Here is a 25422-nt window from a genome sequence, read left to right on the forward strand (position 1 = left end):
AATGACAATCAAGAAAAGAGCCACCAGGCAGAGTACAAAATCCACACCTCATCTGCCAGAACAGTCCCTTCTCCCACACCTCATCTGCCAGAACAGTCCCTTCTCCCACACCTCATCTGCCAGAACAGTCCCTTCTCCCACACCTCATCTGCCAGAACAGTCCCTTCTCCCACACCTCATCTGCCAGAACAGTCCCTTCTCCCACACCTCATCTGCTAGAACAGTCCCTTCTCCCACACCTCATCTGCCAGAACAGTCCCTTCTCCCACACCTCATCTGCTAGAACAGTCCCTTCTCCCACACCTCATCTGCCAGAACAGTCCCTTCTCCCACACCTCATCTGCCAGAACAGTCCCTTCTCCCACACCTTATCTGCCAGAACAGTCCCTTCTCCCACACCTCATCTGCCAGAACAGTCCCTTCTCCCACACCTCATCTGCCAGAACAGTCCCTTCTCCCACACCTCATCTGCTAGAACAGTCCCTTCTCCCACACCTCATCTGCCAGAACAGTCCCTTCTCCCACACCTCATCTGCCAGAACAGTCCCTTCTCCCACACCTCATCTGCCAGAACAGTCCCTTCTCCCACACCTCATCTGCTAGAACAGTCCCTTCTCCCACACCTCATCTGCCAGAACAGTCCCTTCTCCCACACCTCATCTGCTAGAACAGTCCCTTCTCCCACACCTCATCTGCTCGAACAGTCCCTTCTCCCTCACCTCATCTGCCAGAACAGTCCCTTCTCCCACACCTCATCTGCTAGAACAGTCCCTTCTCCCACACCTCATCTGCCAGAACAGTCCCTTCTCCCACACCTCATCTGCTAGAACAGTCCCTTCTCCCACACCTCATCTGCCAGAGCAGTCCCTTCTCCCACACCTCATCTGCCAGAACAGTCCCTTCTCCCACACCTCATCTGCCAGAACAGTCCCTTCTCCCACACCTCATCTGCCAGAACAGTCCCTTCTCCCACACCTCATCTGCTAGAACAGTCCCTTCTCCCTCACCTCATCTGCCAGAACAGTCCCTTCTCCCACACCTCATCTGCTAGAACAGTCCCTTCTCCCTCACCTCATCTGCCAGAACAGTCCCTTCTCCCTCACCTCATCTGCCAGAACAGTCCCTTCTCCCTCACCTCATCTGCCAGAACAGTCCCTTCTCCCACACCTCATCTACTAGAACAGTCCCTTCTACCTCACCTCATCTGCTAGAACAGTCCCTTCTCCCTCACCTCATCTGCCAGAGCAGTCCCTTCTCCCTCACCTCATCTGCTAGAACAGTCCATTCTCCCTCACCTCATCTGCTAGAACAGTCCCTTCTCCCTCACCTCATCTGCTAGAACAGTCCCTTCTCCCACACCTCATCTGCTAGAACAGTCCCTTCTCCCACAAACCATCACCAAACCATCTACTTGTTATCCCCCAGTTGTCTCTTTGAGCAATGCTTAAACTGTCAGATTGCATTGGCACAATGAGATGCTTGAGACATCATCAAAAAAAGAGGTACAATAACACTGATGGTGTTTTGGCATGGCCCATTGGAACGCAATGGCCACGCCACAGAATTATCCTCTACGGATAGTTAGCTGAGAACATGTCAATGCATGTGTGTTGGCCTTGGATTGAGAGATTTAATCCCAAACCAAATAGCACATCTGGATTAGATAAATACTATGCCTATTCTCTGACTTTCAGGTCTCTGTTGTGTTCTTACCCTTGCGCTACAGGCACTGTTTACATAGTGTTTCCATAGTAGCCACTGCCAAAAAGAGTGAATAATATCAGTGTTATCAGAGTCACCCGCGATTCTGTTTGCTTCTTTGTGTGCCCATATCATACTTAGGTGGGCGTCTGTGGGTGGAGAGAGCGGGCAATGAATCACACAGATTCATAAAGATACCACCCGTCGACCAATCAGGTGGTCAGCTGCTTGCCTCCCCTCCATCTACAATAAGCACTGCGCTGATTTTCACTGAGGAAAGATCACACAAAAAGTGGGAAACAAAAATCACATATGATAGAATAATCCCGTACACAACTCAAGCACGAGTAAACAAGTGTATATTTTACAGGAAAGTGGCAATTATACAACACTTCACACTATGCTGCTTGTCACAAGTCTGCACAGCAGAACTGCAAGCATGGCATTAGTGAAACAATTCACTTTTCATAAGCCTTTAATGATGTTTTCACACCTCTTAATGCAGCTGTGTGAGAGAGTGTGTGTGTGTGTGGGAGTGTGGCAGCGGCGGTGGCAGAGGAAATTGGTTTATCATGGATCAGGTAGCATTGTTCAAGTGAGTTAACTGCTTTCTACAATACACTGCTATTTGTATCATTGAATGCAGTGAAAGGGACACAAGAGTCAACAATGTTGGTGGAGTGTAACAATATACTGAGGCACTTTATGTGTTGGTCAGTGTGGTTTCACCTAATGACTTCCACTCCACTGGGCAAATTGGTTTATGAGGGTTTGTGGCTTTATGATAACTCTGGTGTAACGGTCTAATAATGCATATTCTGTGTGCACCTACAGTACCAGTTTCTTTTTCATGGCTTGGTCTGTGCATGATTTACAGTAGTCTTTTCCCCTGATGAACTAGACCTCTAAAGAGAACATCCACTATTTTTACATTCTGCGCTCCTTTTGTTATCCAAGTAAATATCTATGATAAAACAAATACATTTATTACACATTTAGTCATATGAATCACCTAGGTGTCAGATATTGTAGATACCATCTCCACAATGTCGTGATTTCAGCCATTCATGCTCATATCTTATCTGTCTATATTCTCATATCCTCTGTCTGTTCAACCTCAATGCCTCCAATGTGGCTCCCCTGTCATAGCTGCCAGATAGCATTCAAAAGAAAAGGAAAAAGTCATTCTTAAAAGAAACAATCAGTGTATAGGAACTCTGATGTTCCTTGACCTTTCAAATGGAATACTATATAGGCTGAGTTACAGAAACCAGAGGGTCAAGTGTTGAACAACAACACAACAACAATCAGATATGTGCAACCTTGGTATGCCCTCAAGCAAATTGAACACTCACCAGATATTCCACCTTGATATTCAGTAACATGAGACACTGTCACCAGATATTCCACCTTGATATTCAGTAATACAAGACACTGTCACCAGATATTCCACCTTGATATTCAGTAATACGAGACACTGTCACCAGATATTCCACCTTGATATTCAGTAATACGAGACACTGTCACCAGATATTTCACCTTGATATTCAGTAATACGAGACACTGTCACCAGATATTCTACCTTGATATTCAGTAATACAAGACACTGTCACCAGATATTCCAGCTTGATATTCAGTAATACAAGACATTGTCACCAGATATTCCACGTTGATATTCAGTAACATGAGACACTGTCACCAGATATTCCACCTTGATATTCAGTAACATGAGACACTGTCACCAGATATTCCACCTTGATATTCAGTAACATGAGACACTGTCACCAGATATTCCACATTGATATTCAGTAACATGAGACACTGTCACCAGATATTCCACCTTGATATTCAGTAACATGAGACACTGTCACCAGATATTCCACCTTGATATTCAGTAACATGAGACACTGTCACCAAATATTCCACCTTGATATTCAGTAACATGAGACACTGTCACCAGATATTCCACCTTGATATTCAGTAACATGAGACACTGTCACCAGATATTCCACCTTGATATTCAGTAACATGAGACACTGTCACCAGATATTCCACCTTGATATTCAGTAACATGAGACACTGTCACCAGATATTCCACCTTGATATTCAGTAACATGAGACACTGTCACCAGATATTCCACCTTGATATTCAGTAACATGAGACACTGTCACCGGATGCCAAGTTGCCAACTCTTTCCAGAGCCCTTTTCTTCCCCCATATAGCAGCAGTACAAACACAACCACGGCTCACAACACACAAGCAAAATAAACCCTCAAAATCTACAACCACCGTGTGATTTTATGCCAATCAGGGCACCTGTTTCCTCCTCTGATTGTGCACCCCCCAGTCCTCAACAATCTAAACAAACAAGTGGTACAGTCTTAGAAAAAGAGGTGCTATCTACAGCCAAAGAACCCTTTTTGAACCTTTTTGGAACCCTTGTTCTAAGAGTGTAGGACCATTCTGTTGGCATGGAATAGAAGGTGCCTTCTTTTCCTTCTGTCCTCTGTTCCTCCAGCTAAGGTGTAGCGAGGTGAATGACTAGGATATAAAAGTGACGCTACATTCATCTATATATAATTGATTGTCACATTGTGCAGTAAAAATGTAACACAATCAGATATGTCAGATAAGTTTGGAAAAAGGCACAGACATTATGTACATACAGGGATCATGTGGGAAAACATATAAACACAGATTGAAATTGTACAAATGTCTTCAGAAACAACCTAGTATGTACACCGTTTTACAGGCAGTATCAAGTCATTGTAACACAAATTCCATTGGCTTGATGCAGAGTTCAAACGCTCTCAGCCCATTGATCAGAAATGTAGCAATAAATTATGAAAGGTGCTATGGCCTTGCAGAGTGCTTCTCTTCTCTATATGTGTATAGCGCTGTACATTTAAATAGAGCCACACTTTAGCTCTTTCCATAGACATTACATGAATGCTACAAAATATTAATGCAAGTTCCATCAGGTAACTGACTTCAGAGACAGTTATTTTACATTATAGGTAGCTTATCTCCAGTGAGGTGTTCTTCTCCACTGGCTCCTCTGGCAGTGGTTTGACACTCCCATTTGTGTGTCCATTATGCAGGGATGCTGGAGGCCCCAAGCTTGGGCCTTTCCCACCAATGTCACCAGCTTTGGCTTTCCTTTCTGGGGATGCCACATGCTCAGATGCCCCTGGAGCTGGCGCCTTGGGTGTTAACAGGGCCTGGGAACTCTCAGGATGTTCGTTCCCATTCTGGGCGATCCTACAGATCTCCGTCATCTCTGTGACGTCCTCCCTGTCTTCATCATCATCCTCTTCCTCCTCCTCATCTCGTACGACCCTCCTCAAGCTCTCTCGGGGCTTCAGCACCCTACCTCTCTCCTCCTGCTGCTGCTGGCGCTCTGTCAGGTCGTGGCTCTCCACCTTGCGTGAGGAGCGACACAGGGCCTTGCGGAAGCCCCGCTTAAAGTTTTCTGACAGGAAGCCGTAGACGATGGGGTTGGCGCAGCTGTTGGCGTAACCCATTACCACAACAAAGTAGTAGAGGCCCGGGTACTCTGATGGCAGAGACACCAGCAGGTTGAGAATGTTGAGGGCGTAGAAGGGCAACCAGCAGAAGACAAACACGGCCACCACGATCACCACCATGCGCGTCACCTTGCGCTCGGACTTCCTGCGCTTGGTGGACGTGGCGTGGACCTTCTTGCCAGAGCTGCGGATCTTGAAGACGATGAGCAGGTAGCAGAGGCAGATGATGAGGAGTGGGCAGAAGAAACCCACTGTGGACGTGTAGATGATAAAAGCCGCCCGCCAAATGTCGGCCGGCCGAGGCCAGGAGATATTGCAGGTGCCGCCCGTCTTGTGGACGTTGGCGAAGATTACCACAGGCAGGACCACCAGGAAGGAGATGGCCCACACTGTGCCGTTGACCACCTTGGCGACCTGGGGCCGCCGCCACTTGGAGGAGCGTATGGGATGGACCACTGCCAGGTAGCGGTCAATGCTCATGACGGTCAGGCAAAAGATGGAGGTGAATTGGTTGATGGAGTCCACGGTCATGACCAGGCGGCACATAAAGGAGCCAAAGGGCCAAAACTGGAGGGTGTTCTGGACAGCCAGGAAGGGCAGGCCCAGCATGAAGAGCTCATCAGCAATGGCCAGGTTCAGGATGTAGATGTTAGTCACAGACTCCGTCTTGGAGTAGTGCAGCACAATGTGGATGACCAGGCTGTTCCCGCCAAGGCCGATGACACAGACGATGATGTAGATGAGTGGGATGAGGACCCCTGCTACACTGGGTCCTAATGGCATCTCTGGAATGTTGGTGGAGTTGATACAGTTGAAGAGGGTGTCGTTGAGGAGGGTGTCATTGAGGAGGGTGTCGTTGCATAGTAGCAAAGACAGGGGGAGGTCGGGGTAAGAGCTGGGGACTGTTCTGTTCTCCCACATGTCCTCCGACATCTCTGAGGGGGCGGTGAGCAGAAGTCCAGGCAGGAGAGATGGAGGAGCAGGGGGATGTCTGTCTGTCTCTCTCAACTCCCACCCATCTGTCCTGTGGAGAGACCAGAAAGACTTATTAAACTGAGGAGATCTTTCATATCTCATCTTTTATTGAGAAGCATCTGTAGCTCAATGGAGAGAAGGAGAGACACAAATTAAAAGGGACCTTAAAAGGGATGTGATCGACTTGACATCGGCTTTATGTCTGTTATGCCTCTTATGGGCTCTTTCAGGGCCAAGGCACAATAGTAGCCAGACAATACGTCATTGAGTTTTTTTTTTCAAACGGCTTTAATTGTGTTCTTGCACATCATTCAGGTGAAGCCTTGTTTGGTAAATTCCCAGAAGCATGAGGTACATGAGAGAAGAAGACGTCAGTGTCTGGCTGTGTGAAAAGCTGCTGTTAAAACAAGTCTCAAGACAAATGAAGAGCTGGGGAAAACAATGAGAGTGGAAGATGAAACAAAACAAAAAAGAGCAGGTAGTGGATGTTAAATTAAATGATAAGTATGAAATTATGAAAAAGGACACCCAAATGGGATGTCACTAGGTACGCAGCCCAGCATGAGTCAGACAGGAAATAATTAAGGCCAGACAAGGAGTGAGGGCATGGAGAGAAATCAACCAGATCGCAACACCTGTGTTTGGCTTCTCTTTATGGCTATTGACCCCTCAGACAAATTAAACAGAGTGTGTTCCCACAAACAGCCACTGCTGGGGCTAATCATTGACATTTTATTGGTAACTAGGTACTCTGGTGCACCACAGACCACTGTGTGTAGCTCTTCTGCCAACACATATGCTGTCATCGGTGTGTATGTACTTGTGTGAATGTAAATATGGAGTGTGTGTATATGTGTGCACAGTTAATGTGAGACGGGAGAAAGCTCAGGTAAGCTCAAAGGCTTTGGAGGGCCCTTTTCGTATCTAGCTGTGGAGTCGCAATGCCACGCTGGGTAAATATCCACTACTGATGACGTATAGGGGTTCTGGAACAAATTAACACCTGGCTTTTTCTCTCTCTATCTACCTCCTTCCATCATACTGTGTAGATCCCATGAAAACACAGATAGGAATGACCGTGGATTCATCTCTTTATGCTAAGAAGCTGTAACAGCAATGTATATAGTTTTAAATCACTTGCAAAAATGTGACTTGTTTTTTTAATTAAAAAGAAGATTATGTATTGATTTAACATAACGACCTGGGTCAAGCAGGTCATCCTTTGTCCCTTGGTACTTGGTCCTGTGTCATAGGTACCGTCATTACAAGAGAGGTATTTGGTCAGCAATGGATGTACTGAACTACAAAATGGACACATACACATGAATTCTAGGGACTTCCCACTGGGCAAAAACTGGTTGAATCAAGGTTGTTTCCACGTCATAAAAAATAAATACATGTGATGATGTTGAATCAACGTGGAAAACTGATTGGATTTGCAAAAAGCATCAACGTCAGGGAATTTTGTCTTTTTTTCACCAAACTTTTAATGTAAATCCAACGTCATGGTGCAATTTTTTTTTGATTTCACGTTGACTTCACATTAGTTGACAATTCAACCAAATATACATAAAAAATAGTAGTTGAACGGACATCTGTACCAAGTGGGTTAGAACATGTCATACAGTGGGGCAAAAAAGTATTTAGTCAGCCACCAATTGTGCAAGTTCTCCCACTTAAAAAGATGAGAGAGGCCTGTAACTTTCATCATAGGTACACTTCAACTATGACAGACAAAATGAGAAAAAAAAATCCAGAAAATCACATTGTAGGATTTTTAATGAATTTATTTGCAAATTATGGTGGAAAATAAGTATTTGGTCAATAACAAAAGTTTATCTCAATACTTTGTTATATACCCTTTGTTGGCAATGACAGAGGTCAAACGTTTTCTGTAAGTCTTCACAAGGTTTTCACACACTGTTGCTGGTATTTTGGCCCATTCCTCCATGCAGATCTCCTCTAGAGCAGTGATGTTTTGGGGCTGATGCTGGGCAACACAGACTTTCAACTCCCTCCAAAGATTTTCTATGGGGTTGAGATCTGGAGACTGGCTAGGCCACTCCAGGACCTTGAAATGCTTCTTACGAAGCCACTCCTTCGTTGCCCGGGCGGTGTGTTTGGGATCATTGTCATGCTGAAAGACCCAGCCACGTTTCATCTTCAATGCCCTTGCTGATGGAAGGAGGTTTTCACTCAAAATCTCACGATACATGGCCCCATTCATTCTTTCCTTTACACGGATCAGTCGTCCTGGTCCCTTTGCAGAAAAACAGCCCCAAAGCATGATGTTTCCACCCCCATGCTTCACAGTAGGTATGGTGTTCTTTGGATGCAACTCAGCATTCTTTGTCCTCCAAACACGACGAGTTGAGTTTTTACCAAAAAGTTATATTTTGGTTTCATCTGACCATATGACATTCTCCCAATCTTCTTCTGGATCATCCAAATGCTCTCTAGCAAACTTCAGACGGGCCTGGACATGTACTGGCTTAAGCAGGGGGACACGTCTGGCACTGTAGGATTTGAGTTCCTGGCGGCGTAGTGTGTTACTGATGGTAGGCTTTGTTACTTTGGTCCCAGCTCTCTGCAGGTCATTCACTAGTTCCCCCCGTGTGGTTCTGGGATTTTTGCTCACCGTTCTTGTGATCATTTTGACCCCACGGGGTGAGATCTTGCGTGGAGCCCCAGATCGAGGGAGATTATCAGTGGTCTTGTATGTCTTCCATTTCCTAATAATTGCTCCCACAGTTGATTTCTTCAAACCAAGCTGCTTACCTATTGCAGATTCAGTCTTCCCAGCCTGGTGCAGGTCTACAATTTTGTTTCTGGTGTCCTTTGACAGCTCTTTGGTCTTGGCCATAGTGGAGTTTGGAGTGTGACTGTTTGAGGTTGTGGACAGGTGTCCTTTATACTGATAACAAGTTCAAACAGGTGCCATTAATACAGGTAACGAGTGGAGGACAGAGGAGCCTCTTAAAGAAGAAGTTACAGGTCTGTGAGAACCAGAAATCTTGCTTGTTTGTAGGTGACCAAATACTTATTTTCCACCATAATTTGCAAATAAATTCATTAAAAATCCTACAATGTGATTTTCTGGATTGTTTTTTCTCATTTTGTCTGTCATAGTTGAAGTGTACCTATGATGAAAATTACAGGCCTTTCTCATCTTTTTAAGTGGGAGAACTTGCACAATTGGTGGCTGACTAAATACTTTTTTGCCCCACTGTATCTATCACCACAGTTAAATGTAATACCATTTTGCATATTATCATGGTTTTCAAATCTATTCGTTTCTGTCCCATGAAATATGCATAATAATATTTTCTCTGTTTTCGGAAATGTAATTTAATGAATTTTTTTCAGGAAAATCAAAACTATACTTATAATAGCACAGACGTGAGCTGAGCTCATTGATAGGGTTCATCAAACACTCCGACTGTTTCCTCAGTTCACTAAAAGGTTATCATCACTTCAAAATCTGGAAGCTGAGGTGAAGCAGATTCAAAGCAGGCTTTCCACCTCACTGACGCTCAGGTTCTGATCTGAGCTACATGAAGAAAGACCAACTGTGAAAATGTACTGGCAAAGGAACGTAAGAGATAAACAGATGTTTTAAGGGTTGAAGAGAAATATTATACAGTATATATACTGAGTGTACAAAACATTAGGACAGACTGATCAGGTGAATCCAGGTGAAAGCTGTGATCCCTTATTGTGTCACTTGTTAAATGCTCAACAGTTTCCCGTGTGTATCAAGAATGGTCCACCACATAAAGGACATCCATTCACTTTCGACACCTTGTAGAGTCCATGCCCCGATGAATTGAGGCTGTTCGGAGGGCAAAAGGGGGGATGCAACTCAATATTAGGAAGTTGTTCTTAATGTTTTGTACACTCAGTGTATATTTCTTAAATGTTTCATTTTGACTAAGAGCATTTTCCTCCATCGCACAATTTCTATATTCTAAATTGTTTGATTATTTTCATGCGAGGTGCATACATTTACCATCCTCCAACATTGGTGCTGGTTTCCCCGAGCTGCGGAGACACCAGGGAGAAGGAATGCGTTGGGATTGCTGCCATAAATCAAACAGAACCAAATAAAGGGCACACATGACAGGCTAACAAGATCACGCTCTGAAGTCTTCAGCTCCACATGGAGAAGAGAGGGAAGCCATTGCATTTATCTTTATTCTTGGGTTATGAACATAACATTGTCACTAATGCCTTGATTTCCTTCAGTTATTAACATATTGTTAGTGGAATGGTCTTTGCACGATGGGACGGTTTTTCTCTGAAGGCTCTCTCTTATCTCTAGCATTTCTCTTCTCTGCACAGAGAAGAGCAGCTCAGGACCTGTGGGCCAGCCTTAAAATACATTTTTAAAAGTATTACATTTACAAATTGGGGTTATGAGCTGGTCAGGGTACCATGGGGAAGGCAGGAATATAGTATGAATGCAGAACACACACGTCTTTTAATCAATGTCATTCTCTTTTACTGCCACTCGGGAGCCATTTGTCCAGCGAACAAATATTTCTGAATGAGTCTGGCCAGTCAGTGCAGCAGTGCGGAGCTGCGATGGGAAAAGAGACATAAAAGCTAAGTGAGTACTTCAGAGCTGCATCCACGTAATCAGCCCTCTTAGCCAGATCAATTGTGTTCCATAGCTGGGAAGAACAGAAGACACATGCCTCTTAAAGATGATCACTAATGCACATGATCATACATGGTTTATTGGGTACACCCATCTAGTACTGGGTCTAACCCCCCTTTGCCTCCAGAACAGCCTGAATTATTTGGGGCATGGAAACATTGCTCAATTGATATCGAGGGACCTAACGTGTGCCAGGAAAACATTCCCCATACCACACCACCGCCACCAGCATGTACCGTTGACAACAGGCAGGATGAGGCCATGGACTCATGCTGTTTACACTAAATTCTGGGATTTGTCGGAACAGGCAATGTTTTTCCACTCCTCAATGGTCCAGTGTTTGTGATAGCGTGCCCACTGGAGTCGCTTCGTTTTTACAGTGAGGGAAAAAAGTATTTGATCCCCTGCTGATTTTGTACGTTTGCCCACTGACAAAGAAATGATCAGTCTATAATTTTAATGGTAGGTTTATTTGAACAGTGAGAGACAGAATATCAACAAAAAAATCCAGAAAAACGCATGTCAAAAATGTTATGAATTGATTTGCATTTTAATGAGGGAAATAAGTATTTGACCCCTCTGCAAAACATGACTTAGTACTTGGTGGCAAAACCCTTGTTGGCAATCACAGAGGTCAGACGTTTCTTGTAGTTGGCCACCAGGTTTGCACACATCTCAGGAGGGATTTTGTCCCACTCCTCTTTGCAGATCTTCTTCAAGTCATTAAGGTTTAGGGGCTGACGTTTGGCAACTCGAACCTTCAGCTCCCTCCACAGATTTTCTATGGGATTAAGGTCTGGAGACTGGCTAGGCCACTCCAGGACCTTAATGTGCTTCTTCTTGAGCCACTCCTTTGTTGCCTTGGCCGTGTGTTTTGGGTCATTGTCATGCTGGAATACCCATCCACGACCCATTTTCAATACCCTGGCTGAGGGAAGGAGGTTTTCACCCAAGATTTGACGGTACATGGCCCCGTCCATCGTCCCTTTGATGCGGTGAAGTTGTCCTGTCCCTTTAGCAGAAAAACACCCCCAAAGCATAATGTTTCCACCTCCATGTTTGACGGTGGGGATGGTTTCTTGGGGTCATAGGCAGCATTCCTCCTCCTCCAAACACGGCAAGTTGGGTTGATGCCAAAGAACTCCATTTTGGTCTCATCTGACCACAACACGTTCACCCAGTTGTCCTCTGAATCATTCAGATGTTCATTGGCAAACTTCAGACGGGCATGTATATGTGCTTTCTTGAGCAGGGGGACCTTGCGGGCGCTGCAGGATTTCAGTCCTTCACGGCATAGTGTGTTACCAATTGTTTTCTTGATGACTATGGTCCCAGCTGCCTTGAGATCATTGACAAGATCCTCCTGTGTAGTTCTGGGCTGATTCCTCACCGTTCTCATGATCATTGCAACTCCACGAGGTGAGATCTTGCATGGAGCCCCAGGCTGAGGGAGATTGACAGTTCTTTTGTGTTTCTTCCATTTGCGAATAATCACAGAAACTGTTGTCACCTTCTCACCAAGCTGCTTGGCAATGGTCTTGTAGCCCATTCCAGCCTTGTGTAGGTCTACAATCTTGTCCCTGACATCCTTGGAGAGCTCTTTGGTCTTGGCCATGGTGGAGAGTTTGGAATCTGATTGATTGATTGCTTCTGTGGACAGGTATCTTTTATACAGGTAAGAAACTGAGATTAGGAGCACTCCCTTAAAGAGTGTGCTCCTAGTCTCCGTTCGTTACCTGTATGAAAGACACCTGGGAGCCAGAAATCTTTTTGATTGAGAAGGGGTCAAATACTTATTTCCCTCATTAAAATGCAAATCAATTTATAACATTTTTGACATGCATTTTTCTGGATATTTTTGTTGTTATTCTGTCTCTCACTGTTCAAATAAACCTACCATTAAAATTATAGACTGATAATTTCTTTGTCAGTGGGCAAACGTACAAAATCAGCAGGGGATCAAATACTTTTTTCCCTCACTGTAGCTGATAGGTGTGGAACCCGGTGTGGTTGTCTGCTGCAATAGCCCATCCGTGACAAGGATGGACAAAATGTGCATTTCGAGATACACAGCACTGTTGTACTGCACCGTTATTTGCCAGTTTGTGGCCCGTCTGTTAGCTTGCCATTCTCCTTTGACCTCTCATCAATGTGCTGTTTTTGCCCACAGGACTGCCGCTGACTTGATGTTTTTTGTGTGTCGCACCATTCTCTGTAAACCATAGACACTCTCGTGCGTGAAAGCCCAGGAGGGCGGCTGCTTCTGAGATACTGGATTTGGCGCGCCTGGCACCGACGATCATACTTTAATTAACATTTTTATTTCACCTTTATTTAACCAGGTAGGCCAGTTGAGAACAAGTTCTCATTTACAACTGCGACCTGGCCAAGATAAAGCAAAGTAGTGAGACACAAACAATAACACGGAGTTACACATGGAATAAACAAACATACAGTCAATAACACAATAGAAAAGTATGTATGCAGTGTGTGCAAATGAGGTAAGATGAGCGAGGTAAGGCAATAAATAGGCCATAGTGGCAAAATAATTACAATTTAGCAAATAAACACTGGAGTGATAGATGTGCAGAGGATGAATGGGCAAGTAGAGATACTGGGGAAAGGAGAAAAAAAAAGAAATAACAGTATGGGGATGAGGTAGTTGGATGGGCTATTTACAGATGGGCTATGTACAGGTGCAGTGATCTGTGAGCTGCTCTGACAGCTGGTGCTTAAAGTTAGAGAGGGAGATATGAGTCTCTAGCTTCAGTGATTTTTGCAATTCGTTCCAACCATTGGCAGCAGAGAACTGGAAGGAAAGGCGGCCAAAAGAGGAATTGGCTTTGTGACCAGTGAAATATACCTGCTGGAGCGCGTGCTATGGGTGGGTGCTGCTATGGTGACCAGTGAGCTGAGATAAGGCGGGGCTTTACCTAGCAAGGACTTATAGATGACCTGGAGCCAGTGGGTTTGGCGACGAATATGAAGCGAGGGCCAGCCAACGAGAGCATACAGGTCGCAGTGGTGGGTAGTATATAGTGCTTTGGTGACAAAACGGATGGCACTGTGATAGACTGCATCCAATTTGCTGAGTAGAGTGTTGGATGCTATTTTGTAAATTACATCGCCAAAGTCAAGGATCGGTAGGATAGTCCGTTTTACGAGGGTATGTTTGGCAGCAGAGTGAAGGGTGCTTTGTTGCGAAATAAGAAGCCGATTCTAGATTTGATTTTGGATTGGAGATGCTTAATGTGAGTCTGGAAGGAGAGTTTACAATATAACCAGACACCTATGTATTTGTAGTTGTCCACATATTCTAAGTCAGAACCGTCCAGAGTAGTGATGCTGGAAGGGCAGGCAGGTGCGGGCAGCAATCGGTTGAAGAGCATGCATTTAGTTTTACTTGCATTTAAGAGCAGTTGGAGGCCACGGAAGGAGAGTTGTATGGCATTGAAGCTCGTCTGGAGGTTAGTTCACACAGTGTCCAAAGAAGGGCCAGATGTATACAGAATGGTGTTGTCTGCGTAGAGGTGGATCAGAGAATCACCAGCAGCAAGAGCGACATCATTGATGTATACAGAGAATTGAACCCTGTGGCACCCCCATAGAGACTGCCAGAGGTCCGGACAACAGGCCCTCCGATTTGACACACTGAACTCTGTCTGAGAAGTAGTTGGTGAACCAGGCGAGGCAGTCATTTGAGAAACCAAGGCTGTTGAGTCTGCCTATAAGAATGTGGTGATTGACAGAGTCGACAGCCTTGGCCAGGTTGATGAATACAGCTGCACAGTATTGTCTCTTATCGATGGCGGTTATAATATTGTTTAGGACCTTGAGCGTGGCTGAGGTGCACCCATGACCAGCTCGGAAACCAGATTTTATAGCCAGAGACGGTACGGTGGGATTCGAAATGGTCGGTGATCTGTTTGTTAATTTGGCTTTCGAAGACCATAGAAAGGCATGGTAGGATAGATATAGGTCTGTCACAGTTTGGGTCTAGAGTGTTTGACCGCGGCAGCTTTCCAATCTTTGGGGATCTCAGACGATACGAAAGAGAGGTTGAACAGGCTGGTAATAGGGGTTGCAACAATTGCAGCAGATACTTTTAGAAAGAGAGGGTCCAGATTGTCTAGCCCGGCTGATTTGTAGGGGTCCATGTTTTGCAGATTTTTCAGAACATCAGCTATCTGGATTTGGGTGAAGGGAAAATGGGGGAGGCTTGGGCAAGTTGCTATGGGGTGGGCAGGGCTGTTGACCGGGGTAGGGATAGCCAGGTGGAAAGCATGGCCAGCCGTAGAAAAATGCTTATTGAAATTCTTAATTATAGTGGATTTATCAGTGGTGACAGTGTTTCCTATCCTCAGTGCAGTGGGTAGCTGGGAGGAGGTGCTCTTCTTCTCCATGGACTTTACAGTGTCCCAGAACTTTTTGGAGTTTGTGGTACAGGATGCAAATTTCTGTTTGAAAAAGCTAGCCTTTGCTTGCCTAACTGCCTGTGTATATTGGTTCCTAAGTTAAGAATGGAAATTTCAGGGTTTTGGTGGCTTTCCTAAGCCAGCATTCAGACATGGCTAGGACATCCGGGTTGGCAGAGTGTGCTAAAGCAGTGAATAAAGGCTTCTAATGTTAACATGCATGAAACCAAGGCTTTTACGGTTACAGAAGTCAACAAATGAGGGCGCCTGGGTAATGGGAGTGGAGCTAGGCACTGCAGGGCCTGGATTAACCTCTACATCACCAGAGGATCAGAGGAGGAGTAGGATAAGGGTACGGCTAAAGGCTATAAAAACTGGTAGTCTAGTGCATTCAGAACAGAGAGTAAAAGGAGCAGGTTTCTGGGCACGGAAGAATAGATTCAAGGGATAATGTACAGACAGTATGGTAGGATGTGAATACAGTGGAGGTAAACCTAGGCATTGAGTGACGATGAGAGAGGTATTGTCTCTAGAGACACCATTTAAACCAGGTGAGGTCATCGTGTGTGTGGGAGGTGGAACAAAAGGGTTAGCTAAGGCATACTGAGCAGGGCTGGAGGCTCGACAGTAAAATAAGACAATAATCACTAACCAAAACAGCAAGGGACAAGGCATATTGACATTAGGGAGAGGCATGCGTAACCGAGTGGTCATGGGGTCTAGTGAGTAGCTAGGCGGGCTGGAGACACGGCGATTCAGACAGCTAGCGGGCCGGGGCTAGCAGGCTAGCAGAAGGGCCTTAACGGGATCGATATGACAACAGCCAGTCGAAGTGCAGGGCGCCAAATTCAAAAAACAGAAATCTCATAATTAAAATTCCTCAGACATTCATGTGTCTTATATCATTTTAAAGGTAATATTGTTGTTAATCCCACCAAAGTGTCCGATTTCAAATAGGCTTTTCAGCGAAAGCACTACAAACGATTATGTTAGGTCACCACAAAACCACAATAACCACAGCCATTTTATCCAGCTAAAGATAGCTTTCACAAAAACCAGAATAGAGATAAAATTAATCACTAACCTTCGATTATTTTCATCAGATGACACTCATAGGACTTCATGTTACACAATACATGCATGTTTTGTTTGATTAAGTTCATATTTATATAAAAAAATCTGAGTTTACATTGAGGCGTTAGATTCACTAGTGGCAAAAACATCAAGTGACTTTGCATAGCCACATCGTTTCAACAGAAATACTCATCATAAATATAGATGATAATACAAGTTATACACATGGAATTATAGATATACCTCTCCTTAATGCAACCGCTGTGTCAGATTTCAAAAAAACTTTACGGAAAAATAAACCATGCAATAATCTGAGACGGAGCCAAATTAGCCGCCATGTTGGACTCAACAGAAACCAGAAAATACATGATAAATGTTTCCTTACCTTTGATGAATTCGTCAGAATGCAGTCCTAGGTATCCCAGGTCCACAATAAATGCTTGATTTGTTTGTTAATGTCCGTTATTTATGTCAAATTAGCTACTTTCGAATTGTTTACCAAACATCCTAACCAAAGTCTCAAAGCGCGACCACTATAACGTGACGAAATGTCCAAATGTTCCGTTACAGCCAGTAGAAACATGTCAAACGATGTACTGAATCAATCTTTGAATAACGTTCCAACCGGAGAATTACATCGACTTCAATTGAGAGATGGAACGGAGCTGCCTCTCACGTGAACGCGCGTGTTGAATGCATGGTCACCTCATGACAGTGATTACTAATTTCTGTCTCCTTCGACCCCCCTTCACATTAGAGTCATCAGACTTAGTTCTATTGACTGTTGACATCTAGTGGAAGCCGTAGGAAGTGAAACCCCATCCATATCTCTCTGTATTTTCAATGAGAGCTTGGTTGAAAATATGGCACCCCCAGAAAAAATCCAAACAGGAAGTGGAACTTCTCAGGTTTTTGCCTGCCATATGAGTTCTGTTAATATCACAGACATAATTCAAACAGTTTTAGAAACTTTAGAGTGTTTTCTATCCAATACTAATAATAATATGCATATATTAGTAACTGGGACTGAGGAGCAGGCCGTTTACTCTGGGCACCTTTCATCCACGCTACTCAATACTGCCCCTACAGCCATAAGAAGTTAACCTTTTATGGCTGCAATCCCGTTAAGGGGACGTCGCGACAGAAGAGTCAGTTGAAGCTCCCTCGGGCGGTTATGTCGGCAGACCAGTCATGATGGATTGGCAGGGCTCCGTGTAGTAAAAGGGTCCAAATAGGTATTGTAGCCCAAGAAAAAATAGGTATTGTAGCCCAAGAAAATTGGCTGATGGACCTCTTCAGCTAGCCGGGAGATGGGCCTAGCCGGGAGATGGGCCTAGCAAGTCTAGGCTAATTGGTGCTTGCTTCGGGACAGAGACGTTAGCCAGGAGTAGCAACTCGGATAGCAGCTAGCTAGCTGTGATGATCCAGGTGAAAAGGTTCAGAGCTTGTGTTTGGAATCTGGAGATGTGGGGAAAAGGGTTCAGTATGCTCTGAGTTGAATCGCTCTGTGCAGACTGGCAGGAGCTGTGCAGACTAGCTTAAGGTTAGCTGATGACCGCTAGCAGTGGCTAGCTGACTACTAGTTAGTAGCTAGTTAGCTGGCTAGCTTCTGTTGGGGGTTATGGTTCTAAAGTAAAGAAAATAGCTGATCCATACCACATTGGGTGAGGCGGGTTGCAGCAATCCAATGTTGGAGTTGAGGTTAAAAAATCTTTAAAAAATATATACTAAATATATGCGAAGAAAATGCGAAGGAAAAAGATATATACACATGACACGACAGGACGAAGACGAAGACGCCTGACTGCTACGCCATCTTGGAATGATACCACGCTCAAAGTTGCTTAGATCACTAGTTTTTCCCATTCTAACGTTCAGTAGAACAGTAACTGAATGCCTCGATGCCTGTCTGCATGGTTTATATAGCAAGCCATGGCCACGTGACTCACTGTCTGTAGGAGCAAACCATTTTAGTGAATGGGGTGGTGTACCTAATAAACTGGCAACTGAGTGTATTTTTTAAAATGTTTCCATAGGTGCTTTCATTTCACTGTCATGAGGATATGTTGCTATGGCAAGGTTATTGAGGGACAGGGAGTGCTCTCGTTTTCTTGGGCATGATATAAATGGGACGACAATAACAACAAAAAACAACAGCAATCCAATGTTTTTTGACAACTGCCACCCAGTCCTGCTCTTGGCTTCGTCATGCTCTTTGATACAGGTGTCACACTGTATGAATTTATGATTGGATCAGAATCTCCGTTATAATCATTGGCCAGTATGGAGATTTAGGTTAAACCACAAGTCCAAATCCTTATCCCCATCCATGGCTAATTTAGGAATGGGACAATTTTAGCTAGCTAGTTAGCCACCGGAGGACAACAACACAATGAGATGCAACAATTCAAGTTGTTTCTGTTAATGATGTATTGCTCTCGATGTGGTTTGAGTGAAGCCAAATCCAAATTGGCTTCTCTTGACACTTTGTTTTGGTGCGCCAGGACCATTCACAGTTGCACTCACTCAGTTTAGCTCAACACTGATTGGCTATTATTTTATACTTTTTTTTATCAAGGGAGGCCAAATTCTGTCTTCCTTTGCATTCAACGCTACGGGAGGCAACAATGTCATACACTTTTTGACCAGACAGAATCGGATAGATGGCCTACACATACAGAGACAGAGGGGCACTGTTTCGCTTGCTAAGATGCTTTCTCCGGTGAAAGATATTCAGCCTCTTGCGAATTGAATGAAAATTCTGAAACACAGAGAGACGAAAGATAAGTTATTTTATGTTTTTTTCTAGGTACATTTTTTAGGGAAGCCACTGGTAAGGTCCTTCAGTCGAGTAGTGAATTTCAATCACAGATTCTACCACAAAGACCAGGAAGGTTTTCCAATGCTTCACAAAGAAGGACACCTATTGATAGATTGGGGGGGGGGGGGGGCAGATATTGAATATCCCTTTGCGCATGGTGAAGTTATTAGTTACGCTTTGGATAGTGTATCAATACACCCAGTCATTTCCTAACTCAGTTGCCGGAGAGGAAGGAAACCACCCAGGGATTTCACCATGAGTCCAATGGTGACTTTAAAACAGGTACAGAGTTTAATGGCTGTGATAGAAGAAAACTGAGGATGGATGAACAACATTGTAGTTAATCCACAATACTAACCTAACTGACAGAGTGAAAAGAAGAAAGCCGGTACAGAATTTAAAAAATATATATATATACATCCTGTTTGCAACAAGGCGCTAAAGTAATACTGCAAAACATGTGGCAAAGCAATTCCCTTTTTGTCCTGAGTACAAAGTGTTATGTTTAGGGCAAATCCAATACAACACATTACACATTACATCACTCTCCATAGTATAGTGGTGGCTGCACCATGTTATGGGTATGCTTGTTCAGTCTGCTTTCCACGTCTGCTTTCCACCAGATACTGGGAGATTAATTTACCTTTCAGCATGACAATAACCTATAACAAAAGGCCAAATCTACCCTGTAGTTGCTTACCAAGAAGACAGTGAATGTTCCTGAGTTACAGATTTGACCTAAATCTACTTGAAAATCTACGGCAAGACCTGAAAATGGTTGTCTGGCAACAATCAACAACCAATTTGACAGATCTTGAAGAATTTTGAAAAGAATAATAGGCAAATGTTTCACAATCAAGGTGTGGAAAGCTCTTAGAGACTTACCCAGAAAGACTCACAGCTGTAATCACTGCCAAAGGTGCTTCTATAAAGTATTGACTCAGAGGTGTGAATACTCAAGTAAATGAGATATGTCTGTATTTCATTTTCAATAAATTTGCTAATATTTCAAAAAACATCTTTTCACTTTGTCTTTATGGTGTATTGTGTGTAGATGGGTGAGAAAAAATATAAATTTAGTCAATTTTGAATTCAGGCTGTAACACATATAAATGTGGAATAAGTCAAGGGGTATGAATCGTTTCTGAAGGCACTGTATATCATGAATGGGATATTTAGGAATTCTTAATGAGTACATTTATAAATGTGAGTAGGTCTACATTCACTTACTAATACCTCAGATTACGATTATTGTAGTTGCTTAGAAACCATTTATTAATTATTAATCAACTAGTACCTGACGCTCCACCAATGGCTAAAAAGAACCTAAAACAAGCAACGGTAAAAGAAGAAGTACACAATTAAAGGACGTATAAGACATTTTTGAAGTATCTCCAGAATACATTTTAATGCATGAACTTGCTTGAATAATTTCAGTTACGTATTTCATAAGCTTCATAACTGCAGTCATTAACAAAGGCCTGATAAATCACAAGTGATCATCAACTTGGGTAACTTGCAGTTGAACCAGAAGCACAGTGTTATATGGCTGCTGAACACTAGACTAGCCGGGCTATTTCTTAGAATCTCAGATAAAATGGTGATAATAGCTGTCCATGGGAATGAAGACTCTCAGCTGTTATTTGGTCCCACTAATTGGATGACTAGATGTAGAACACCCTCCTTTGCTACCTGGGAGGTATAATCACTGCTTCCTTGAACTGTTATTTTCTGTTATTTTTACCTGCTGGCATTTGCAGATAACGCTTTTTGCAAGCTGTGACCCTCTAGGGAACACAAAAAATCTCTGAAAAAAAGAGAAGGGCCATTCAGTTTTTAATTAAGTATCAGTTCCATTTTTTACCCAATCTAATCTTGCCCTTCAAACGGAAAGCAATCTCAAAGATTCTTGCCTCATAAATATCAATCTTGTTTTTCCATGTCGTGCCACTGTCAGAGTCAATAAAAGCTGATGATTTAGAGGCCACATTGTTTGAGGAAATAAGGGAACTGAACACAATAATGTATCTATCAGTACAGAAAGACTTCAGTGTCCCTGAAATTTAGCATACAGCTAAACATTTTCACCAATCAGAAAGCATTCAAGCACAAATTGGCCAAAAGATTCTCCTGACAGATAGGTGATCACAGCACACTAACTAATCCAACTAGCACTTGCATCACTCCTAACATATAGTACTAGGTTTACGTTTTGGCACTTAATCTGTTTTTACTGTAAAATATATTACATAAAAGACGAATAAATAAATTATCCCACTTGTGAGGTAAAACATAGCTGTTGTGACAAGTTGTCTAGATAATTGTTGGCAAAGATAACCTGTAAACCAAACACAGCCCTAGCAGACAGGCCTCTTGATAAAAGCCTTGTTTTACCTGTATGGGCCAATCAGTTAATTAGTCGGTATGGGAAACACTACTTAGATAGCCAATAAATCCATTCCTTCAGACATGGTAAACTCCGCCCACAACACCCCTCACGTAGCCTGGTTTTCCAGTCTGTTTGTGCTTGAGCCAACTCCTCTCTTGTTGTCATGCCAAACGTTAGGTGGCTACAGCACAAAGAGCATGGGACCAGGCTACCTCACACATTCTAATGAAATAATGATCAGATATGCTAAACAACATGCAAAACTAAAGCAACCTAACAGAAATCTAAACTAAACATTCATGGAGCCCTCAAATCAGTTGGCATGTGTCCTACAGATTCAGTGCCATGTTAGTAACTGAATAATATGCAGCCAAAGGTATGGGTCAAAGTCAAGGACCATCATACAGTTGTAGGATCTTCATTTGATCACCTTGTTGCAGGAGAACTGCAATGCAGGAAATGTTTTACTTGTAGTGTATTTGAAGTTTAAAAATACTTTTGCATTTTGTTATTTCCACTTTGAAACTTCAAACTTGATTTTCCTTATGACAAATGTATCAATCAACCCATATAAAAATGTCCATTAACTATAATCCACATGATAATCCACATTTCTTTTTGCTGCAGGATTACTTTCCTGTTGTAGCAAACTGGCTCAAATGAAGATCCTACATCTGTACATAACCACCATGTATGGCTTGGACACACCATTCGAATCAGTTTCCTTCAGTGTTGAATGCAAACAGGACCACGTGAGAACCAAGGTCAATGTCATTGCCATGCAAAGATGTTTATATACCTTATCTGCTTCCATATTTCCGCCTTCATCTAAAAATCCCATCCCAACAGTCACAGAACTAAGACACTGCTCTACTGACAACTCATAATATACACTCTTTGAAAAAAAGATGCTATCTAGAACCTCAAAGGGTTCTTCGGCTGTCCCCATAAGAGAATCCTTTGACGAACCCTTTTTGGTTCCAGGTACAACCCTTTGGGTTACATGTAGAACACTCTCCATGGAAACCTAAAGAGTTCTACCTTGAACAAAAAACAGTTCTACCTGGAACTGAAAATGGTTCTCCTATGGGGACAGCCAAGGAACCCCTTTGGAACCCTTTTCTAACAGTGTAGTCTCAAGATAATGTCTTAATAAAAGCCATTCATTGTTTTCTAATTACAACAAACATCATGAGACCATCTACAGAAGTTCCTAGCATTGTGTGTTTGTTCTGTATGGACCGTAATTGCCACATAACCACACATACTGAGTGTGCATGTGTGTGGGAGGTGCTAGATTCAATGAGTGTGTGTGTGTGTGTGTGTGTGTGTGCGTGCGTGTGTGTGTGTGTGTGTGTGTGTGTGTGTGTGTGTGTGTGTGTGTGTGTGTGTGTGTGTGTGTGTGTGTGTGTGTGTGTGTGTGTGTGTGTGTGTGTGTGTGTGTGTGTGTGTGTGTGTGTGTGTGTGTGTGTGTGTGTGTGTGTGTGGGAAAGCTGCTGGGATCCCAGATTTTCCATCTGAGCGAGGTCCTACCCACATATTCAAATCTGCCAAGAGGCCTTGAATAAATTAAAGAGTGATGATCCAGCATGTCTATAAATTAATTTTGGATGATTTATTAATGTTATTATTTTTAACCTAATCCTGTGGGTGTTGTTCTACGGGGTATAGCTCTTCAGGGCTTGCTAACTCACATACTGTCCCTCCAGAGCTACGGACAGACAGATGGAACTCATCATGCTCATTGGTGAGTCTGCTCTCCTATGATCTTTAACTTTAACTGAGCTGTAGTTTTTTTAAATTTTGATCGCCCCCGGGCCCTCTGTCCCAGATTTTCTACTGTGTGCTAAAAACATCCTCAGATTGCCTCAACTCTGCGCTCTGTCCATCTGCTCGTCCATCAATCTCCAGCAGACATCAGCCCCCAGCTTTTTTCTTATCAAAACTAAAGAAGTAAAAAATAAATATAATTTTTTGTCTTTTTCGGCTGGTGGGAGGAGGTGAGCAGGGGGGTGAGGGGTGTTTGGAGTGGGCATGGTCTGGAAGAACACCTTGCCTCTGTATTTTACACCTAGGGAATGTTGGCGAGACACTGTGATGAACAGCACGCGTCTAGCAACCCAAAGGGTGCGAGTTCGAATCTCATCACGGACAACTTCAGCATTTTAGCTAATTTGCAACTTTTCAACTACTTACTACTTTTGATTTACTTTGCAACTACTTAGCATGTTAGCTAACCCTTACCCTAACCGTAACCCTTTTAGCTAACCCTTCTACCTAACCTTAACCCTTTTAGCTAACCCTTCTACCTAACCCTAAGCTTAATTCTTTAACCTAACTCCTAAACTTAACCCTAACCTTAACCATAACTCCTAAACTAGCTAATGTTAGCGAGCTAGCTATTGTTAGCAACCTAGCTAGAATTTTTAACAGATCATATGTTATGCAAATTTTTAACATATTGTACGTTTGGCAAATTCATAACTTATGGTACGTTTCCAAATTTGTAACATATAATATAAATCCTATTTCATAACATATCATATGAAATGGGTGATGGAAATCCACAAATGAATACATACCATACAAAACGTATCATATCATACTAAATGATGTGTCTTGGGTTTACAAACAGAATAATACGAAATGCTCTGAGACCAGGTTGCGTTCAAAGGCACTTAAATCTTTCGTCTTGGCCATTCACCCTTGGAATGGCACAAATACACAATCCATGTCTCAATTGTCGCAAGGCTTAAAAATCCTTCTTTAACCTGTCTCCTACCCTTCATCTACACTGATTGAAGTGGATTTAACAAGTGACATTAATAAGGGATCATAGCTTTCACCTGGATTCACCTGGTAATTCTATGTCATGGAAAGAGCAAGTGTTCTAAATGTTTTGTATACTCAGTGTATATTGCTCTAGTAATAGACTAAACAAAAACCATTAAAAAAAAAATTCTTACCTTTCACTTTTGCAAACACGTTTTTTCGGTAAGTATCCACAGCTGGGTGATTAAATAATGGTGAAGTAGTGCTTTCTCTTGAGAAATTACCCCAAAATTGTTACTTGCAAATAATAGGGTACACAATTGTTCTTTCTTTAGTGTGTCCGATATAAAATAAATCAATTAAAACGGAATGAACTTTCTTTTACGAGCACTTCCACCTGACTGTTCACAGTCCGAGAGGCAGCCTGCACTGAAAGCCACCAACATTACATTTGGCCACTCGTTGCACCATCACTCGCTTGTAACTAGGTAACGGGTCTTCTGCTCGCAGGCGCCCCAGAGAGAAAAGTAGGAGGTGTTGAAATAAATGACTGTGTGTTTGTGTGTGAGAGAGAGAGAGAGAGAGAGAGAGAGAGAGAGAGAGAGAGAGAGAGAGAGAGAGAGAGAGAGAGAGAGAGAGAGAGAGAGAGAGAGAGAGAGAGAGAGAGAGAGAGAGAGAGAGAGAGAGAGAGAGAGAGAGAGAGAGAGAGAGAGAGAGAGAGAGAGAGAGAGAGAGAGATGGGGGGTTTAGGGGATTCTACTCTTTGAATTACATCTAGAGTCACTTGGACATTGCACTCCACCAGTCTCTGCCCACGTAATCTGTAGCCTGGTGTATGCCCTCTTGATAATAACTGAAGTATGCTGATCTTTTTCCCAAGGGAGTTCAGGATAAATGTTCCAGCACATTAATCAGTCACATACGTTTATAGCATGAGAACATCTGATAAGTACTGGTTTATAATGGCACAATAGAACCTATTGGACCAAAAATATCTTCCTCCTATACAGAGAATATGTTTGACAAGACCACCAGTTAAAACAGAGGCGCTAATGCTGGCAGTTAGAAACAAATTTATATTTTGCTT

At 43.2% G+C, this 25422-nt stretch overlaps 1 protein-coding gene across 1 annotated transcript; it reads right to left on the reverse strand.

Moving 5' to 3' along the window:
* Window positions 1–2044: 2044 nt before the first annotated feature.
* Window positions 2045–24808, reverse strand: LOC139575226 (somatostatin receptor type 5-like). Its single transcript, XM_071400206.1, has 2 exons — window positions 24530–24808; window positions 2045–6253 (listed from the first exon to the last, which is right to left on the reverse strand). The coding sequence occupies exon 2, from the start codon at window positions 6160–6162 to the stop codon at window positions 4714–4716; it is 1449 nt and encodes a 482-aa protein (XP_071256307.1). The 5' UTR covers window positions 6163–6253; window positions 24530–24808; the 3' UTR covers window positions 2045–4713.
* Window positions 24809–25422: the final 614 nt, after the last annotated feature.

This window comes from Salvelinus alpinus, chromosome 1 (genome assembly GCF_045679555.1).
Source record: "Salvelinus alpinus chromosome 1, SLU_Salpinus.1, whole genome shotgun sequence".
Classification (NCBI taxonomy): Eukaryota; Metazoa; Chordata; class Actinopteri; order Salmoniformes; family Salmonidae; genus Salvelinus; species Salvelinus alpinus.

Excerpts from the sequence above, each read along its gene's own strand:
- LOC139575226 (XM_071400206.1), bottom strand. The coding sequence starts at position 6,162 with ATGTCGGAGGACATGTGGGAGAACAGAACAGTCCCCAGCTCTTACCCC.